This window comes from Pelodiscus sinensis, chromosome 3, assembly GCF_052426305.1.
Source record: "Pelodiscus sinensis isolate ZL-2025 chromosome 3, ASM5242630v1, whole genome shotgun sequence".
Taxonomy (NCBI): domain Eukaryota; kingdom Metazoa; phylum Chordata; order Testudines; family Trionychidae; genus Pelodiscus; species Pelodiscus sinensis.
In genome coordinates this window covers 182,811,466-182,833,368 of record NC_143054.1, presented here as the reverse complement: position 1 = coordinate 182,833,368, position 21,903 = coordinate 182,811,466, and the positions used below count along the sequence as shown (strand labels likewise).

The 21,903-nt window shown below is 42.3% G+C and overlaps 1 protein-coding gene across 5 annotated transcripts in view; it reads left to right on the top strand.

Annotated features, from left to right (window-relative positions):
* The window catches only part of USP34 (ubiquitin specific peptidase 34), a 247,534-nt gene that overhangs the window by 17,578 nt on the left and 208,053 nt on the right, over positions 1-21,903 (top strand). For all 5 annotated transcript variants that reach the window (XR_012903003.2, XM_075925544.2, XM_075925543.2 and 2 more), the window contains exons 2-5: positions 4,635-4,722; positions 6,592-7,012; positions 14,281-14,331; positions 15,206-15,355. Coding sequence is in view for 4 of the 5 variants with exons in the window: in XM_075925544.2 (XP_075781659.2) it covers positions 4,635-4,722; positions 6,592-7,012; positions 14,281-14,331; positions 15,206-15,355 (710 nt within the window). In the remaining variant the exon portion in view is untranslated. The remainder of the gene's footprint in view (positions 1-4,634; positions 4,723-6,591; positions 7,013-14,280; positions 14,332-15,205; positions 15,356-21,903) is intronic.

Genomic DNA, 21,903 nt, shown 5'->3' with positions numbered 1-21,903 from the left:
GTGTGATTTTGAAGTTGATGCATCTTCTAACACATCAGATTTCTTGGCACTGTAATTTGTGTATAGTGTATTTATAAAAAAAAAAAACCCCAAATCTGTACTCTTAATGATTATTTCCTGAAGTGATATTTTTCTTAACCTTACCTCCAACTTAAACTGAAATCTTCAATTGTTAAAATTTTATAGTGACAGTAGTCTATATTGGGGCTTGCAAAGCTACGAAGGAACTCAAGATGCAATTCAAAGTGTTATAAATATTTTGGAGACAGGAAAAACCCTTCTCCCTTGCCTCAGGGGGGATAAGTCTTAGATCAGTATGTTTTATTAGTTTACTTTTTAAGACTCAGTTAAAGTTATTTCAAGTGATTAACACAAAACAAATTAACTAGATTAAAAATAGATTACTATTGCACTGTTACATAATTATAGAATACTGATTTAAAGTTATAAAATATTTGGATGTTTTTCTACATTTTCAAATATATTGACTTGTTATAACATACAATACAAAGTATACAGTGCTCACTATACACTATTTTTTATTACAAATATGTGCACGGTAAAAAAAGATAAAATAGGGTTTTTTTCAGTTCACTTTATACAAGTACTGGGTTGCAATCTCTGTATCATGAAAGTGAAACTTACAAATGTAGGGTGTTTTTATATAACTTCACTTAAAACCAAAACAGAGTAGAATTTTAGAGTCTACAAGTTCTTGGTCCTACCTTTTCAGCCTCTTGCTAAGGTAAACGTTTGCTGTCAGAAGTCTTATAAGAGCTGTTCGGAAAATACAGAGTCCATACGAACAAAAGAAAACCAACCTTTGAATTGTAGCATCTGACTCCCAGATGATGAAAATGAACGTGAGTTGGTCCTTACTGCTTTGAATCCTTTTCAAGCAGAATCCATCACCAGAATGGAAGTATACCCCTTCACACTTCAGCCACTACTCTAAAGGACATGCTTCCATTCTGGTGATGGATTCTGCTTGATAAGAATTCAAAGCAATAAGGACCGACTCACGTTCATTTTCATCGCCCCCAGCTACAATCCAAAGGTTGGTTTTCTTTTGTTTGTATGGACTCTGTATTTTCCTCATAGGAGTGTTGCACAGCTCTTATAAGACTTCTGACAGCATGTTCCACACTTCATCCCTCTCAAATTTTGGAAGACTCTTAATTTTAAACCTACTTTGTTTTTTCCTCTCAATATATGAGTCTGAAGTGTCTACGTGAATTTTACATATTTGCAGGTTGTTTGAAATTAGAGATCTGTGTTTCTACTATACAGTTAGTGAAAAAAATTATTTTTAACATGATAAAGAAAATATTCAGAATGTCAAGATTCATTTTTTATGATGGTTATAATGCAATAAGAAAATTTTAGAATGGTCTAAAAGTCTAAATAGGAGTAGTAATAGGTGGAGTTATTGTTGTCTGGAAAAAGGGATGTAACCAGTTGGTAGAATCATCTGTGACTAGATGTTGAAGAGAGCAGAGTAGGTAGAATTGAGTACTGGTACTGGAGTTTGGCTTGCCCAAATCTGTACATTTCTAGGATGTGGGCAGGGCATTTGATGTGGTTTTATAGAAAACTGGCTTGCTCAACTTTTTTTTAAATTCTTCCCTTTGTTGAATTCAATGGGTAGTTTCAGATTATAGCTGTAGTTAATGTGACAAATACTGAAAAAGGGTGACTAATAACTGCTAAACATAAGGGCTTTTGGTTTCAAACTTGGGAAATAGGGCTCGGACTTCAGCCACAGGCTCCAGCAAGTGTATGCCACCCCGGTGACCCCATTCGGGGTCTCAACCCACAGTTTTAGAATCCTCTTAGAGCAGTGGTCCCCAACCTTTTGGGGCTGCTGGGGGTGGGGCCACTCATGCGCTGGGCACCTGAGGGCGGGCCACCCATACGCTGCGTGCCCGGTGCCAGAGCCACCCATGCGCCGCACTCTCGGGGCAGGCGCCGCTCCTGTGCCGCACGTCCAGGGGTGGGGCTGCCCATACGCCACGCACCCAGGTCTGGCGCCGCTCCTGTGCCGCGTGCCCAGGGGAGGGGATGCCCATACGCTGCGCGCCCGGGTCCGGCGCTGCTCCTATGCCGCGTGCCCAGGGGCATGGATGCCCATACGCCGTGCGGCTGGGGACAGAGTTGCCCATTTGCTGTGTGCCCAGGGCTGGCGCCGCCCCTGAGCAGTGTGCAAGTGTCACTTGGCAAGCTCACAGAAATGGCCCGGCAGGCGCCATGGTGACCACGGGCACCATGTTGGGGACCACTGCCTTAGAGTGTCACAGCTTAAATATAAGAATCAACAATAGTTTAGCATAAGTAGTTAGCACGTATTTTGAGGGACCATTGAAGGTCAAGTGGCCCATTAACTCCTCGGTAGTCATAGGACGAAAAGGTAGGTTAGCGGGTTACACTTTGTTATAAGAAGACATAAATCCAGTGTCTTTATTAGGGTTTTGTTTACACTTAAAAGTGTAAAATGCAGCTACAGCAGTGCTACCATTGCATTCCTTTAGCATGGCAATGTGGCCAAAGCAGGAGTCCTGGGATTTTACTGTGATGCAACTTGCTGTACTTAGGAGTGTGTGTTTCTTTTTCATGCCCCTGTGCCAGAAAGATTAACATTTGTAAAGATACTTTTAAGATAATGATTTTTAGTGTCTATCAAAGTTCTGAATTTAAACTCCCAGGCTTGTCTTTTGAAAGTGTAGGTCAGGTTTCCTTTGAGCATGAGGATTGATAAGATCAAATACGGAGTGATCGAGTGATCACTTTGTAAAAGGTGTTCAGCAGGTGATTGAGTGTTCTTTTGCTCTATCATTTTCCTGCATGAGTTCTTTTGAGAGTTTAGTGATTGCCTGGTTTCATTCACATAGTTGTTGGGGCATTTAGTGCACTGAATGAGGCACATCAATCACATCCTATGATGGGCATGTGCAGGAACAGTGTATCTTGAAAGGTGTGTTATGAGGGGTGTGCACTAGGGATATTAAATATTAGTTAATTGAATAGTCACCTAACCTTATGAATTCTTATTAGTTAGTCGACTATTCTGTAATCCCCTGGGCCGAGTCAGCAACCAGTGTACTCTGGTCTCACTCCCGAGGAACCCCATGGCACTCCGGCACTGCTGCATATGTACCAGAGGCAGCAGCATGGGGTGCCAGGTGGGAGCTGGTCCGTGAGGGGAGCCAGTTTAAAAACCAGCACGGGGTGGCAGTAGCCCCTATCTGGGAGGTGGGGGTCTGAGCTCCCAGACCTGGTGTGAGTCGGAACTGAGCTGGGCTGCCTCCCTGCCTGGCTCTTAATACACTTGAAATGCAGAGCTGCTGCGGTGGTAGGTCCCAGACCATTGCAAGCCAGGACTGAGGAGGGCCACTGGTCAGCCTGCTAAAAAATGTACTGTCAAAGGGCGGGCCAGGAATGCGTGTAGTTTATAGCATTAACCTATAAGCTTTTGCTTATTGGTTAATCAGTTAATTGACTACACTATTACATCCCTGATGAAGTGGGTCTTTGCCCACGAAAGCTTATGCTCCAACACTTCAGTTAGTCTATAACGTGCCACAGGGCTACTTGCCGCTTTTGCAGATTCAGACTAACACGGCTACCCCTCTGATACTGTTACATCCCTAGTATGGCTCATTGTGAAAGTAGAGATGTCTGCACATTTTTCATCTGTTGTTCTGGCAGCTTATGGTACTACTTTGAATTGGTGTGTCCTAGTCTGGGGAGCTTGCTTCTGGTGATGAGTTTGGAGATGTTGGGGGGTGGGGGTTGTTTGAAAGCTGGAAGTGGGAGTTCAGGAAAGAATTATCAGTATGGGCCCCCTTGAGTATGTGTTGTAGTTGTTTGGTGATACCCTGTTATGGATTCCAGGGTGGGGTTATGGGTGACAACAGTGCTTTTTTATTTATTTAAAGAAAAAAGGTGCCAGTACTGTAGGCTTAAAGTTGTTGAGCCAAAAAAAAAAAAAAAAAAAACCACCCTGTGCCAGGGGCCGAAATGTGGTTGTTGCCCCTTTAAGAGCCACGTGTCCCGGGCCTGCTTCTGTCAGGAGCCGAGCCAAGCCAACCCAGGAAATAGGTGCCAGAGGGGAATCCCATTCAATTCAAGTAGGATGGGAAAATAGGTGCCTGTATACTGTCCCGGGGCATACCGTCACAAAAAAAGCTCTGGGTAACAATTAGTGGTCTGCAATTGAGAGGGTTTTTATTTATGAATTGAAGCAGGCTCTCTGGGACGTTTCAGTGGCTGATTCCATGATTCGATGGGGTGTTTTTGTTTAAAGGAGATTTTGAATGTGTAACGTATATACCTTGGACTTTTTCCTCTGAACATATTCTGTGGCATCTGAGGGCCTGTCAGTAGATAACAGATTTCTTGGTGATGGGGAGGATACTGGATATGTGATAGTGTGGTGATAGTTTTGTGCCGGAAAAACCTTTGCAACATTAGGTTACTGTACTCTGAATACCAATACAGTTCCTGTGCAAAGTCTGATTTTTCTAATTAGGTGCTTTAGGAACAAAATTTATATTTGATATTTAATGTTTAATGTAGCTGTTAAAAGACACATTAAATATTATATATGCCATTAACCACCTACTATTTTTCTTCAGTATCTGACATTGAAGGTGGTGATGGATTGCAGCTCCGAAAGGAACATGCACTCAAGATATTTGCTTATATCAACTCCTGGACGCAAAGGTATTTTTCATAAGTGTCTTTAAACTCATCATATTTGCCCTATTTATTGTAAAAAATATGTAGAATGTAGAGTGAATAGAATAGTTAGGAGTACAGTAGGGATGTTAAATACCGGTTAATTGAATAGTTGATTAACCTTATGAATTCTTATTGGTTAGCTGACTATTCTATAATCCCCAGGCAACCTCTGTCAGGGGGTAAAGGGAGCCTGAGCCCCCGGACCTGGCATGAGCTGGAATTGAGCCGGCAAGCTGGGTCCTAATACATTTTAAATGCAGAGCTGCAATGGAGGTAGGTTCAGGACCCAGTGCTAGCCAGGGTTGAGCTGGGCTGCTGGCCAGACTGGTAAAAAATTTACTGGCAAGATGTGGGGGTGGAGAAATGTGTGTAGTCTATAGCATTAACCTATAAGTTTTGCTTTTCGGCTAATCGACTATACTATTACATCCCTGGATTACAGTATTGTAGCGTGACTAAAATGAGGGAGAATAAGGGAAATTCTGGCTTTTATTTACATGTAACCATCTGCATGCCATGCCATCACCTAGGTATATGTGTGTAAAACACACCTTTGAAATACTGATGAGCATTCCAGAAGCTGTTGAAGAACGTAGCAGTAAACAGGATAGATGACAGTAATGAAAAATATTATAAAATCTTTATGTTCTTGCTTAATGTCAACTATCCTGCCATATACATTTTTTTTGCTAAAAAGAATTTGGGGCGGGGGGGATCAAGAATTATTCCAGCAAATTTTAGGGTTTTTTTTTTTCACAATAAGCTGGTGCTATGATCATATGCAGACCATACCTACCATTGTGAAATATACTATATATTTAAGAGAGTTTGATTGTCTGTGTGTCCGTCCATTTGTTTAACAACTCCTTCTGAAAGGTAAGAGCTTGGACGATCAAATTTGGTATACTGCTTCCTCTTATGCTAACTTAAAGCAAGGTCACAGTTTGTTTGTACCAGGACAATGGGATATGCATGGAATGATATTCTTTTTCATCAGACAGAAAGGGGAGGGGTGCAATAGCAGGGACAGACATATTCACAAAAGATCATAGGGAGGCAGCAAGCGAGAGGAACAGTTATACCCTTGAATGACTATGGAGGGAAGCAAACGCCTGAGCCCTGGAGAGCAGCCGCTGGCTGGCAGCAGAGCAGCTGCTGGTTGACCAGTGTGCCCCTTCCTCTCTGCCGCTCCAGGCTGTCCCTGGGGAGAAGCTGGCAGGTTGCATGTATCCCTGCCCTCCTGCCCTGGCCCTCTGCTGAGCCCCCACATCCCAAACCCCTGCTCTGACTCCTGAGCCACCCCCCCTTACCCTAAACCCTCTTCTCACCCTCCAAGCCTGACTCTTGCACCCCCACACTCCGAGCCACCTGCTCTGCACCCCCCTACACACATCCCCAAGCTCTTGCCCTGACTGCTGAACCTCCCAGCCCCCTGCCTTGAAGGACCTGAGCAATGTTGGGTATATTTTCTAGTATATAAGTAATTGAAAACTGCCAAACAGTGCTTGGGACCATGTAGTTTTCTGAGCGCCTAGAAACAAATGGAGTGCCTATAGGGATTAACAAAGTCTTCAGTCTTGGCACTTGACACTGGCATCTGTGTCCCTTTGAATTTCCTTTCTCTGTTGGTTTATCACATGCTTTGTTACTTAAAATATAGTTTAATATTAAACTTATAACTAGCCACTTTCAAAACATTTAGCTCAGACTCTTTTCTTATTATTTTAGTTTATTTATTATTTATTTCTTCATGTTGACAGAGCCAAAACTTCAAGAGATTATCGTTTTTAGATATTTTAATTCTGAGCCACTCTAGGAGTTTTTACTTTGTTTTTTTGTTTTTGTTTGCAGACAATGTCTGTGCTGCTTCAAGGAGTATAAGCATTTGGAGATCTTTAACCAAGTAGTATGTGCGCTTATTAACTTAGTGATTGCCCAAGTTCAAGCTCTACGGGACCAGCTCTGTAAACATTGCACTATTAACATAGATTCAACATGGCAAGATCAGAATAATCAAACAAATGAGCCACTGAATGTAGAAAGAGAGTCTCATGAAGAAGAAAATGGAGAACGACAAAAATGCATAGAGAAAAAGTTAGACTCTGCAAGAACTTGTATCCTGACAGAAGAAGAATCTGCAAAGAGCACTGATGCTTTTAGCTTATGGAGCACTGATGAGAAGGAAAAACTGTTGCTGTGTGTGGCAAAAATCTTTCAGATTCAGTTTCCTTTGTATACTGCTTACAAGCATAATACTCATCCCACAATAGAGGTATATCTTATCCTACCTTGTACATATTTCGTTTTTATGTGAAACATAATGTAGTTATCACTGAAGGGTAGACACTGTGTGTGTGATTGTAGTTTACAAACAGGGTGGATGGGAATGATTTAGTTCTCCCACTGAATTCAGTGAGTCTTAATTAACATTGACACTTTTTGGGATATGAACCAGCCCCTTACATATTTTCTTAAAATAATTTATGATTAATCTAGGTAAAAGCAGTTTATAAAATGTTGCCTAAAAATGAATAATTTGATTTATCAATTAGTCTCTGCAGCAGGAAGTCAAAAGGGACCATAATTATATTTTCCTTCCAAAAATATGATGAAGTAGTTAAACTCATTTTTGTTTAAATCTGTTGTTATAAACAAAATTTACAAACTAAAACTTGCATGAGACCACATGTTTTTGCTATTCCATAATCAGCTGAATAACTGTCATAACTGCAGGTCTACAAACTTGACTACCACCTTTACAAGTTTTTCATTGTGATGTTACTTTTTTGCTGTTAAACACATATTTTTTGACAATTTATTTTTGTCAAATTCACTTTCAGAACACTTTTACATACTTTTAATTCCCAGAAACAGAAGGAAATGCTTTTGTAGCTATATGCTTTTGTAGGTGTCAAATTAAAGTAACTTTATTCTTGAAAAGGTTTATTTTCACTTCCACCTATGAAAATCTGTTCATGACTAAATAGAACACGTGTTACACTTTATACTGAGATATGGGTATATTTGGCTGTGTTAAGAAAGCTTAAACTGAAATGCAGGAGAGCACATTAATGCATTTATGTGGGTGTTACAAAATACTGGAACATTAAAATATGATTATCCAAACCCACAAACTTCAGAAGATTGAAAAAAAAAATCTGTCACTGCCTAGAGTAGCTAAGTTTCAGTTAAAATTATTATACTATTTGGCTACGTCTACACTGGCCCCTTTTCCGGAAGGGGCATGTAAATTTCACTAGTCGTCGTAGGGAAATCCGCGGGGGATTTAAATATCCCCCGCGGCATTTAAATAAAAATCCGCCGCTTTTTTCCGGCTTTTAAAAAAGCCGGAAAAGAGCGTCTAGACTGGCCCCGATCCTCCGGAAAAAGCGCCCTTTTCCGGAGGCTCTTATTCCTACTTCAAAGTAGGAATAAGAGCCTCCGGAAAAGGGCACTTTTTCCGGAGGATCGGGGCCAGTCTAGACGCTCTTTTCCGGCTTTTTTAAAAGCCGGAAAAAAGCGGCGGACATTTTTATTTAAATGCCGCGGGGGATATTTAAATCCCCCGCGGATTTCCCTACGACGACTAGTGAAATTTACATGCCCCTTCCGGAAAAGGGGCCAGTGTAGACGTAGCCTTTCTTCTTAAATTTAAGGATGCACATAAATTATATGTGATTTGGTATACATGCTAGTGTGCTTACATGAGTATATTCAGTCCTTGAATAAGTGGATCTCCCCAAACTTGGCAATAAATTTTGGTTTAGTTAAAATTATTGAACTGGGAAGCGAAATGATTTTTGTTTTGTTTGGGACATATTTGAGTATCTTCGGTATATTCTATCATGTTGTTGGAGTATAGTTAAAATGTTAAACTGTGGCCTCAAGTATCTATATTAATGAACCAGTGAATGTTTGGAGTTCAGTTAGTAAGACTTTCCTCACACATTTCAGAGTGGCCTACGTAATTCTTTTTAAACCTTATCATAAATAAATAGAACCGCAATGCAGTTGCCTACTAGTAAAGACCAGTTAGGGTAGGTGTATCTTTTTGTTTTTCATACTGCTAAAAACTAATGTTAAATAAAAGGGATTTTGCCTCTGTTCTTCATGGGGTCATTGAAAAAAAAAAAAGCTCATCCTTTTCTTCTTACCTTTCACAGGAAAATGACAGAAACAGCTCAGGAGCAACTTTTGTTCTGTGTAAACAGATTTGCTTCTCTTAAAAAATACCACAACCTTGTTTTCTCTATGGAAATACTTGTCTGATTTTCAGAAGGGACAATCACAGGATTTTTTGGTTGATTTGCTGACATAGTATGCAAGAGGGCCAGGCACTAATATAAATAGGGTGGCTGCATTGTTGCTGACCTGTACTCTCAACCTCTTGAGTTGCTGACCACTCGGATTAGTAAATGCTGTTACTCCTTGAATATATCAAAATAATGTGGTCTGGATTTCAGCGAGAAGAAAACTTATTTTGCTGTTTAGGCAAATCAGAAAAAAATGATTCCCACTTTCAGCTCATATCAAATTTCTCATACCAAATTTGTAATTTCTTCAGAGAAGGATTGATATCTCTGTGGTGTTCAAGCTCCTAGCACATTTTGATTTCTACCATAATATAATGCTGATGACTAAATTGTACAGCTGGCCTATGGGGAAATATGAAGTGTGGTCAGTCATTCAAAATGTTCTGTATCAGACATAAACTGAAATCCAAATATATCTTTTTTTTAATATTGGATAGGATGAGTAAAGTAATATCTTTTATTGGACAAGCTTCAGTTGTTGAGACAGACAAGATTTTGAGCTTACATAGAACCCTTACTCAGGTCTTTGTAAGTCTCATTGATGCCCCCCAAAAAATCAGTATGTGAAAATTGAATTTCTTTCCCCATGGAACATGGGCTCTGGTTGCTGTGTACAGTAATATTTTATTGAGTTTTGAGAGAATGCTTTTAATCTTTCTTATTGTTTGCTCTGGGAAAAAAAAGGAAAATTTCCGTTGCAAAATAAATAATCTTTGTAGCTGTGTAGGTGGTTTCATGAGTTCCTCAGATTTGTAAAGGTGCATCCACACCATTTACTGTGGCTAGGAAAATTTGTCATATAAAAACATCATTCAGCTCTCATACAAAACAATTACATCTGCAAACAATCATTTCTACTTATTTCACACACTTATTATGTGGTTGTCTTGATTGAATGCAACAGTTAGCAATTCACATTCCTTCTCTTTGAGTCAACCTTAATTATAAGGGTACCCTGAAAAGATAATCTAGTGGGAGCAGTCAGAAGAGCAGTCTAGAAATCTTTTGATGCTCTTACCAGGTACAGTAAAACTCTGATGGTCTCGCATCTGATGGTCCGGCACTCCTGATGGTCCGGCAACATCAGGAACCCGGAAGTGCTCTGGGCAGCCGGACTATTGGAGCTGCTCTGCCCCCAGCTTCCCTGATTCAGCCGCTGCTAAAACTGACCAGCGGCTGAATCGGGGAAGCCGGGGGCAGAGCAGCTGGAGTGCCGCCGAGTACGTCCCGTAGCGCTGCCCCTCGGGGCTGTGGGACCAACCCGGCAGCACCCCAGCTGTCCCCGATTCAGCCACTGCTGAAACTGACCAGCGGCTGACTCCAGGAAGCCCGAGGCAGAGTTGCTCCGCCCCGGCTTCCTGGAATCAGCCCCTGATCAGTTTCAGCAGCAGCTGACTTGGGGACACCTGGGACAGAGCAGCTGGGGTGCTGCCGAGTTGGTCCCCGCAGTGCCAAGGTACGGCGCTACTGGACCAACCTGGCAGCACCCCAGCTGCTCTGCCTCAGGCGTCCTGATTCAGCTGCTGTTGAAACTGACCAGCAGCTGACTCCAGGAAGCTGGAGGCAGAGCAGCTTTGCCTCGGGCTTCCTGGAGTCAGCCGCTGATCAGTATGAGCAGCAGCTGACTTGGGGACACCTGGGGCAGAGAGGCTGGGGTGCTGCCAGGTTGGTCCAGTAGCGCCGAGGTGTGGTGCTGCGGGACCAACCCGGCAGCACCCCTGCTGCTCTGCCCCAGGCGTCCCCAAGAGCAGCTGGGGTGCTGCCGGGTTGGTCCAGTAGCGCCAAGGGTCGGCGCTACCGGACCAACCCGGCAGCACTCCAGCTGCTCTGCTGCAGGCGTCCCGATTCAGCTGCTGCTGAAACTGACCAACAGCGGCTGAATCAGGGACGCCTGGGGCAGAGCCGGACTATTGGAAGGGGGGGCTATGAGGGGTCTGGGGTGGCATCCCCCCCACCCTAACCCAGACCCCTCATAGCCCTCCCTTCCGATTGTCCGGCATATCTGATAATCCGGTACCCCCTGGGTCCTAAAGGTGCCGGATTATTGGAAGTTTACTGTACTTGGTGGAACCTTTGTAGATTTACTCACATTGGGAGAAAAGAGAAATCTAGTTGGGAGAATTCCATTCTGTTTCGTGTATAAGCCTAACAGGGACTCTGTTGTTCTACCCTAAATTTCATGGGTTATGGAACATATCTATCCCTTGAATTTGTTTTTTTATTAGCAGCAGCATATGTGTTATAGCAAACAGAGAAGTAAAACTGGAAGAGGTAAATGAGAGTTATCTGATCTGGAGAGAAAAATCATCCTGAAGGAAAATTTCATTTGGGAACCAGAAAAGCTATAGATGACAATGGATGCTCAGCAAGAATACTGGGAGCCCACATAGAAATATTTACAGCACTGTGGACAAGGTTTTCCATGACAAAGAACTGGCATATACATTTGTTCGATTTGAGGGCAATGAGACTAGCATTCTCAAACCTGTGGACAAGACAAGTATACCTTATTTCAGACAAGTTTGTGGTCATGGGACCACAAAAACAGAATAGTAATATAAGAGTCTATTCTGCTAAATAGAGAGAGAGAAAAAATTAAAAATAGATAAAAAAATCTCTTTTCTACCAAAGGTCTGTGTTGTTTGGAACACAAGAATTCCACAATTGGACTTGGTCAGTTGGAAGAAAAATCACTTGAGAGTATAGATCTTAAGGAAAAAAATTATGTGGGAACAAACCTGTTTACCATAATGCAAATATAGTATCCGTTAACATTCTTGATATCCTAAGATAGATTTTACCTCATGACCTATTTTATCATATAGACGTTCAGTCTAGCATGTTCTGTTCATGGGATTGACAACTTTGACAGCGAAAACGCTCCAAAAAAATCACAAACTCAAACAAGGGTGATTTAGAGATTCCTGAATTTTGAGATGTGTGAGGTTGGCAGGCTTGGTGTGGATGTCTGAAATATTTGTTAATTTTATTTGTCCTGCATCCATTACCACCTGTTGTGACTCTTTTCAAATTCAGACTTAAATTTGCAAAGGGTCTGTGAGCTCAAATAGGTATTTCAGAATGTATAGAAAGTCCTTTTTCTGGAAGTGATGACTTTTCTATAAGCCGTATAGAGGAAGATGCAAAAACATGGAGTGAGCTCCTGTTTTCCTTACCTTTTAAAATCCCTCCAGGCAGGACTGGACAATTAACTTTAAAGGACTTAGCAAATCAGTCTTCAGTGGCTCAGTAGAGGGTAAAACAGTGTGAAAATGCGGCTGTTCATTTTTGTGCTCCCCTTAACGTTTTGATGGCAGTTCCCATATAGGTTTTCTATGTAAATAAGATGAATTTGTTATACTTTTCTTCCCACGGTTGCATCCATATCACACAACATTTAAGGTGTTTAACCTCTGAGGGTTTGTGGGGTGTGTTTGTTTTCCTGCTTTTGGTTCTCATAGGGAACTCTCTTCTGTTACTTGGCTCAAAAGGTGACCTTCTGGAAATCTCACTGCCCTGAGCATTCTGTTTAGAACTCCAGACCTGTAAGGTTTTCCGGTTCATCCTAGCCAAGTTAGTCAAATCCTTTTTGTCTCTTGAAGGTTGCAGAGATCTCTAGTCCCATTGTTGTCAGTGTTTAGTCCAATATGGCTACTTCATAGGAAGAGAAGTCTTGAGACAAAAAATAAGCAAAGTAGCTACTTGACATTCCAGATAACACCTTTCCTGAACTCCGCTTAACACGTATACTTCCACTGTCTTTCAGCTGCCATGTGCTAAGAACCATACTGTTAAAGGTGAACAGTTTCTGCTTCCCTCAACAAGTGATGATTTCCTTGTACTTAATCTAACTGAAGTGTAGGAGCATAAGCTTTCGTGGGCAAAGGTGCATCTGACGAAGTGGGTTTGCCCACGAAAGCTTATGCTCCTACACTTCAGTTAGTCTATAAGGTGCCACAGGACTCCTCGTCGCTTTTGCAGATTCAGACTAACACGGCTACCCCTCTGATACTTGTACTTAATCTGTTTCTGCTTGTGATATGGACACAGCACAGAAACACCCATTTTTCTTACCTATTAGGCAAAAAAATGTGTTGCTTACTCACTATACAAGCTATTTTAATTCTTAAAAATAATTGACAAAACACTATTAATTTAGTCATGATTTGGAGTTCAATGTGAAGGGGAAATATATATGTAGATTCCTACATTGTAAACTTAGTGAATATTTTAAAGTTTTATTCTATCACAAGTAAAATCCACCAGTAATGTAATTTTAAATGATCCTCTCTGTAACTGATCAATTTGAAATTAACTCAAAAAAACTTCAGTTAAATTAAATGTTTAAAAAGCTCCTCCCCCTGTATTTAAAGGGAAATTATCAACATGAAAACCTAATGATTTTAGTAAACAGTTGAAATTAGTTTGATAGTATCCCAGCAAATTTTGTGAATTACAGTCAGATTTTATAGTTTTAAAAAATGTTTTCTCTCTTGCTATGTGAAAAATAAACACAAACAATGGGGGAAATTGATTTAATAGGGGGAAACAGTAAAATAGAATGTTTACAAAATGCTGTCCAATGCACACTGTAAACATATTAAAATAAGTTATTTTTATTAAACTCTTTAGTTATAGTAATCTTAGTTGCACCAATAATGGATTTTAAAAGTTAATAGAAGTATGATTTGTAAAATTTGACTGTCCACCAGATACTGGTTTTACAAGCTGTCAATTAGGTATTTGTATAAGAATGTTACAGTGGGCTTGAAAAAATGTAATAAACTGAATTAGAATGACTGCCTTTATATTTTAGCTCTTAAATATTCATTAGATTTATGATTGTACAGTATATTCTCTGTTCATTTGCTATCTCAGTTCAGATGTTTGGGTACATTACCTGCTTGCTGGTAATGAAACGTTTGAGTTGGTATAGAAGAATTCCAAAACGAAAACTGTTGGGGAAGAAATTTTCCCTTATGGATGGAGCATTGTCCTCAGCTTATAAGTACATATTTGTAAATACAATTTTAAAACAATTATTTAATTGGAAAATGCAAAAGTCAGTTTGGCAGTTTAAAAATTAAATCTTAAGCTGCTTAAGTTTTATAAAATTAGGCTTCTGGAGTGTGCATCATGAGTGTTTTGGGTTTTGTTTCCTTCGTACAATTTGTTTCTGTTCCTACTGTTAGCTAATTATATTTATCTCTCTTTTCTTTTAAACCAGGATATTTCTGCCCAAGAAAGCAATATATTAGGGGCATTCTGTGATATGAATGTAAGTCATATATATTTCATTGATTCATAGACGTTAAGGCTAGAAGGGACCAAAATTATCATGATCATGTGGTGTGATTTCCTGCACGTCACAAGTCACAAAAACATTCCTCCCCATGCTTCTAATAGGTCGGTAATTCCTAGCTGAGTTGCTGAAATCATCAAATCTTGATTTAAAAATTACAAAGAATCCACCATTTACTATAGTTTAAAAGCAAGTGACCAGTGCCCAATCTGTGAAGAAAGGTGAAAGCCCTCCATAGTTTCTTGGGGAAAAAATTCTTCCCATTTGAAAGTACGGTTATCAGTTAAACCTTGAGCATGTGGATGTCACCCACCAGTCAGGCATTTGAGAGCAAATTCTCTGTAGGAACTCAGAGCCCTGCCTATCTAGTGCACCATGTCAGGCTGCTGGAGATATTTGCTAATAGCAGTCTCATCATGCCATCCCCACCATAAATTTATGAAGCTCGGTCTTGAACCAAGTTAGATTTTTTTTTCCTGTGCACTTCCATTGGAAAGCTGAACCAGAACTTCACTACTCTAATGGTTAGACACCTTCATCTAATTTCAGGCCTAAATTTATGTCTAATTCAGACCTATTCTTGTGCCAACATTGTCCCTTAAACTAAACTACTCTCCCTCCCTGGTGTTCATTCCTCTGATGTATTTATACAGAACACTGAAATACAATTAACATGTTTTCTGAGAGTATAAAATAGTCATGTTTAGTATTGTATACGTCTATATGATCCAACATTGCTTACCTGAACTCTTACCTTATATGTATGTATTTGATTTTTTTGTTTTGTTTTCAGTAGTCACTTGTTTTTCTTTTTAAATAAAATGTTTATATTCTTCTTCATTTTCTGCAGGATGTAGAAGTACCGTTGCACTTGCTTCGTTATGTTTGTCTATTTTGTGGAAAAAATGGCCTTTCCCTCATGAAGGATTGTTTTGAATATGGAAACCCTGATACATTGCCATTTCTTATAGCACATGCATTTATCACAGTGGTATCTAATGTAAGTATTCACCTGAGTTGGTTACACTTTTAAATCAAAATGTAACAAATATAAAGTGGGAGCAGAGTGACTGACTGTAAGTCTGGGAAAATTTAAAGAAGAGGAACCTGGAGAAGGAAAAAGCCACAATTTTCTCCTCACGGAGAGAAAGATATCTAGAGATTGCTCTATCCAGTCATTACTCTGAGATCTGTTGGAGGTATAGGGGCACCTGTAAGATTTCCTTTCTCTTTCCAAACATTCTGGTTGCAGTAAAATTAGTCTAGGAAAGTATCCCTTGATCACAGCTGGCAACTGTGAGCATTGGAATACTGTGGAACTGGAAGACTTTGGTAGTGGGAGTTAAAGCATGTATGTGGAGGTGGTCATTTGTGGTCTAGGAATCATGAAGATGTGATGGGAGGGGATGTCTTGCTCAGGAACGTTCTTGTAAAGGGAGACAGAATTTTGTTCATTAAGTTTAACTGTAAATACTTAATATAACTAATATGAAATGCCATGTAATTATATTCTGATATGACTGCTGTATTTAGTCCTTTGGATCTGATCTTGGTTGTTTCCTTCTTCCATATGCCTGTGTTACTATCAGGTGCCATAAGGTAACTAGAAAGTTGTTCTAAATAGGCAGCTGAGGTTTAGCTTTATAGCAGGGGTTCCCAAACTTTTTGACACGGGGACCAGTAAATCCATTCACGAACATTTGGAGGACCAGTAATGTTCATTTGCATATTCATTAATCAAATGATGAATATTCAAATAAGTTGTTTCTGGTCCTCCCAAAACCCCCAGTGCCAGCTTTAGCAAAGCTTTTGATATGGTCACCTACAATATTCTTGCCAGCAAGTTAAGGAATATGGATTGTTTAAATGGACTGTAAGACAGACAGAAAGCTGGTTAGACCAGGGTTTCCCAAACTTTTTACTTTAGTTGGAACCCTTTTTTTTCAATACTGCTTTTTGCAGCCCAAAAACATAAACACGTACAAAACAAACTGAGAAAATACCAGACATATAACATGTCTGGTATTTTCTCATTAGGTAAGTTGTATTATTACTAGATGTATCAGTTTGTAGTTTCAAACTGCCTGGCTGGTAAATGTGCTCAGGCTGCATGAGTGTGTCTACCAGCCAGACAGTTCACAACTACTTAAATATGTATGTGTGTGTGGGGGGACACAATAGAATCCCTGGGCCGGACTAACTCATGCTTTGTGCTTTGTGGGGGGGAGGGGGAACAGTGTCCCAAGATCTACATATGGCCGGGTCAGTCCCAGTCCCTGCAGGCTGATTCATTCCTGGCCTCCTGGCATTTGTCTCTCTCTCCTGCACCCTGTCCCTTGGCGCCTTCCCCTCCCAAGCCCCTTCTCCTTCCACTCCTCCCCCTTCACGCAAGCCTGCCGCCACTGCCGCCTCCTCCTCCTCCTCACCTCTGCCCAAGCCTGTTTCCTACCTTCTGCCTTCCACATTGCGGGGCTGGAGGCCGCCGGAGCCAGCGTGGCCTCGCCACGTGCCTCCGAAGACTTTTAAAATCTCGGGCCGTGACGTCACATCACTCCCGGGCATCCTCCCTGCCCACGTGCAGTGCCGCACATGGGCAGCAGCAGGCAGTGAGGAGGAGCCACGCACAGCGGGGACGCTCAGGGGGCGGAGTGGCAGGACGCGCGGGGGGGCCTGTTCGGGGGCCCAGGCCCGCTCCAGGCAGAGCCGGGGGAGACACCTAGCTCCACGTATCGGTAGAGCAGGGCCGCCAGCTCTGTAACTCGCCGGCACTTCCGGGTTCAGGGACGCGGGGCCCGAATTGGCCTAAGGCCGGCCCTGCCGGCAGCCACCAGCCATGCTGAGGCCCGGTATTTTTTTCCGCGGGCTGAGGCCCATAGTTTGGGAAACACTGCTTTATAGTAACTATGATTGGAAGAAAGATAGCACTGATGAGTCCACACCACCTGTCCTGTAGGCAGGCATTCTTAGGTAATCCAAATATTAAGCAAGACTACTTAACTTTGGAAGCCCTGGGGGCCACACTGATACTCGCAATACGTGCCGAGGGCCGCAACTTAAGTGTGGCGGCATGTACATGCAAATATATAGGCAAATAACTTATTTCACACTGTCGACATGAATACAAAGATTAAGGCAAGACTACACAATACACAGGCCCCATGTAAGTCAGTTCTGCTGATATTAATAAAATGCATATTTACCTGACTTCTACCCATATGACAGCACTTTTAATGACCAATGACAGTCAAGGAATTTTAAAATGCATCTCGACAGAAGAACATTATATTGTCTACTCCAGTGGTCCCCAACCTTTCGAGGTTGTCGGGCGCCAGGGGGCGTGGCCGTTTGCCCGTCTGGCGCCAGGGGGCGGGGACACTTGCGCCCCGGGGGCGGCCCCCCCCATAGCCGCATGCCTGGGGGGGGCCCCCCCCATAGCTGCATGCCCGGGGCCGGCGCTCCCCCCGCCCAGCGCCGCGCACCCGGGGCCGGCGCTCCCCCCACCCAGCGCCCGGTGCCAGGCCAGCCCCGAGCACCTGGTGGGCGCATGGACACTTGCGCCCCGGGGGCGGCCCCCCTCATAGCCGCATGCCTGGGGGCGGCCCCCCCCATAGCTGCATGCCCGGGGCCGGCGCTCCCCCCGCCCGCCCAGCGCCGCGCGCCCGGGGCCGGCGCTCCCCCCGCCCGCCCCCGCCCGCCCTGCGCCGCGCGCCCGGGGCCGGCGCTCCCTCCGCCCAGTGCCCGGTGCCAGGCCAGCCCCGAGCACCTGGCGGGCGCATGGAAATGCCCCCACGGGCGCCATGGCGCCCGCGGGCACCGTGTTGGGGACCACGGGTCTACTCTTTTGTTTTGCTCCTACCTGTGGGCCACCTGATGAGCCCTGTGTAAACCCAAACTGCACCGTTGGCTGCAAACTGACGGGCTGCGGGCCGCATGTGGCCCGCGTGTTGAGTAGCCCTGCATTGGAGGGTGTTGCTACAGTATGCAGAGTTACCTCAATCTTGAGCTGTTGGGATAACCTTTATGAAGTAATTCTAGCTGACATGATTCAGAGCACCATTTCTCAAATGCAGGCACTATGGCTGCATGTTCGCATCAGGGATTTTCTTGTGGGCCCGGTCACCTGTGCTCTGATCGGTGGGGAGTATCAGCAGCCCCCTCTTGCTCCCTGAGGCTCCTGGATGCACCAGCTTGGTATTGCTTGCTAGTGTCAACAGTAGGGATTGTGTCTGGCAAGCTTGGGGACAAGTCTGTTGTGAAAAGTAACACTTGTGTATTTAATGTAGTTTTTCAGAACAGACGTGCCTAGCTAATAATAAATACGTTATGATGATAAAGATCTGTATACGTGCATATTTATTTGGCTTACTGAAAGCTAAGTAAGTATTTCAGGAAAAAGTTTGAGAGCAAGACTTGGTGATCATTCTCTGCAGCCACCAAAAATTTGTCCTGAGAACCCCTGATTTAGAGTAACTCTAAGGCTATCAGCAATACAGCTCCAGAGTAAAGTCAGTGTTCCCTCTCATTTTTCCATCTGTGTGCCGAATAAATTTTATGTGCATTAAGGCGTGTGTACATGTTAACCACCAATTGAAACATATGCTGCTGGCTGTGGGCACCCTGCTAATCAGTTGGGTGTCATCTGAATCTTTCCTGGATGGCCGCTCAAGTGCTTAGCTTACAGGGAGCACTGCTGTGGTGCAGATCAGTTCGTGGCAGCTTCCAGGATGGGGAAATATAAAAATGCCTTTAAAGTGTTGGCCTTTTCTTTCCCTTCCCTTCCCTATTACAGGTTAGACCTCCCTGGTCTAGCACACTCGGAACCTGAACGAGGAAATTTGTTGAACTGGAGGATGGTCAAGTCCAGCCCCTCTGCAGCTGGCCTCCAGACTCTTCCTGGGGGATGGCACGCTCCTTCTTGCCGGCCCCGACCACTCGGCCACCATATGTTACATTTTAACAGCCAGCTCCATTAACAGACCTCCATAGGTCAGGGCTCCTGTTGTCAGTCCTGGATACTGCAATTTTCTATATTTTATCCACAACTCAGATACAATTATTTGACAGTCATTCCACAGTTCAAGTAGGGCCTTATTGATGTTTCTCTTTATAATTACTATGGACAGTAATGCTGTTCCCTTTATATTATAAGAGGTTTGATTAATTCTAAATATGACATTGTTTTTGGGGTGATAAATTTGCTGAATGGATTTTCTTTCACTTCACAATGGTAAATAATGTTTAAATGTTGATTTCAGTTATTTCTCCTTGCTTTTCACTTTCACATGTTTGATTGCTCATGAAATGAAATTCTGAACGTAGAAGTGCACATTTAACATAAAAGTTCTGTAATAATTTTTGTGAGAAAATCACATATCCCTCTCGTACAAACCCAACTACTGTGTGACTGTGTCATCCACTTCAGTTTATGGACTTCACAACTAAGTTAATACGAGATTTATGAGTAGCCCTGTGAATGATAGTCCAGTAAACAGATCTGCAGGGTATCTTTGCAGTGTCAGCTGTTACATAATAATTGCTGTGTTAACTTAAAACTGTAGTGTAAAGTTAGCTAAATGCATTTTCACCATAATAGCAATTCTTGAGAATGGCAGTTAACCTGCTCTGATCGTTAAGATTCTTAGATCCACTGACTTAGCTTTAATTTGGAGCTCTTGGGAAGGATAGATTGTTTTATTTTTTTCTAACTAGTGTAGTTACTATGTTATGGGCTAGAAATTGGTTTTCTGTAACGATTAGATTGTGGAGAGACTGGTATTCCTCCCAGAATCGAGTATGCAATAAGTGTTTCATAATAAAAATTTTGGTTACTACCATCCATCTACTAATTCCCTTTAAAATACAATATTCTGCTTCCACATTTTACAGCTAATTCAGAATGATTATTTGTGTTTCTCTGAAAATTTCAAGGAAAATCCACAAATAGGGTTTTTTGAGTGAAGACAAAGAAGTCTCCCTTTTGAAATTTTAGGAAAGCATCTGGTTCATATCCTCTGTATGGAAAACACACACCAAATGTAACTAAGGATTCACAAAGGACATGTCATCCATCATAACCTTGTAAACAGTTTAGTTTTCAAGGATGTAAAATCCAGTCTACTCATAAAAGAATTTGTCAAAAACGAATCATGTAAGAACAGCCATATTGGGTCAGACCAATAATCTATGTAGCCCAGTATCCTGTCCTTTGAGAGTGACCAGTGCCTGATGTTTCAGAAGGAATAAACAGAACAGAGCAACTTAGAATGATCCTTTCTCTGTCACTCAGTCGTAGCTTCTGGCAGTTGGATGTTTAGGGACACCCAAAACATGGTGTTAATAGCCATTAATGGATCTATAGTCCATAAACTTATAAAACCTTTTTGGAGCCAAATTATACTTTGGCCATCACAAAATCCCATGGCAACGAGTTCCACAGATTGTGTTGTATGAAGAAGTACTTCTTTGTGTTTATTTTATAGGTGCTGCTTATTATTTTCATTGAGTGACTCCTAGTTTTTGTGTTATGTAAAGAGGTAAATGTGTCACAATTGATATGGGGCACAAGCACAGCTATGGTGTCAGCTAGTGCATGACACTCATAATCCCTTTGGGGATGCGTTATTAAAAACATTTTTCACAAAAAAAGTTAAGTTGTGTAGGGAGACACGCACTAAACACTCTTGTGCCAAATGAATTATGCTGTACATATGCAGGCAGACTACCCAAGAGAGTTGCTAGCCAGCTAGTTTTTGCAGGTCATGAGTGGCTCAAGGGGACATGGGGAAGCTATTGAACCTGAACTACAGGCAGTCCCCGGGTTACGTACAAGATAGGGACTGTAGGTTTGTTCTTAAGTTGAATTTGTATGTAAGTCGGAACTGGTACATAATATAGGGGAAACTCTAGCCAAACATTTCTCCAGAGCTCAGTTTTATTCTCCCACGCCTCACTTCCCTCAGTCCTTTATTCTCAAGCTGAGGTGTCTGCTGAAAAAAGCTGCTCCGCGTCTCCCTGGTCTGCTGCGGGGGGGGGCACTAGCTTCGTGCCTCCCTGGTCTGCTTGGGGGAAGCAGCTAGTGCGGGGTTGCCTCACCCCGTTTGTAAGTAGGGATCCAATGTAAGTCGGATCCATGTAACCCGGGGACTGCCTGTATACACAGGAATTGTAAGTTTGAAACCCATCTTTGTAGAAATCTGGGAGTGATCTGAAGGCATGTTGCTAAACACTGCTGCTGACTGGTGGAGATTTTATTTTGGAGAAGTGTAATCTGAAAAAAAAAAAAGGCCTCCAAGATTTTACACATGAATGTAAACATGTGAAAATGTGTGCAGCAAGGGAGTACACTGCTGGAATTTTTGGTAATCTGTTGTTTTATCCTGTGTGCATAGATGTCCCAAGTAGGACATTTGCTTTATAAATCCTCTTTAATCTTTTCATCTGCAATACTGCACTTTATGGGCCTGTGCACAATGTTTCATCATTGCGTTGTCAAAGGCTATAGTAGGAAGCTACTGCCAGATCCAAGGGATGTGGTCCAGCATAGAGAAA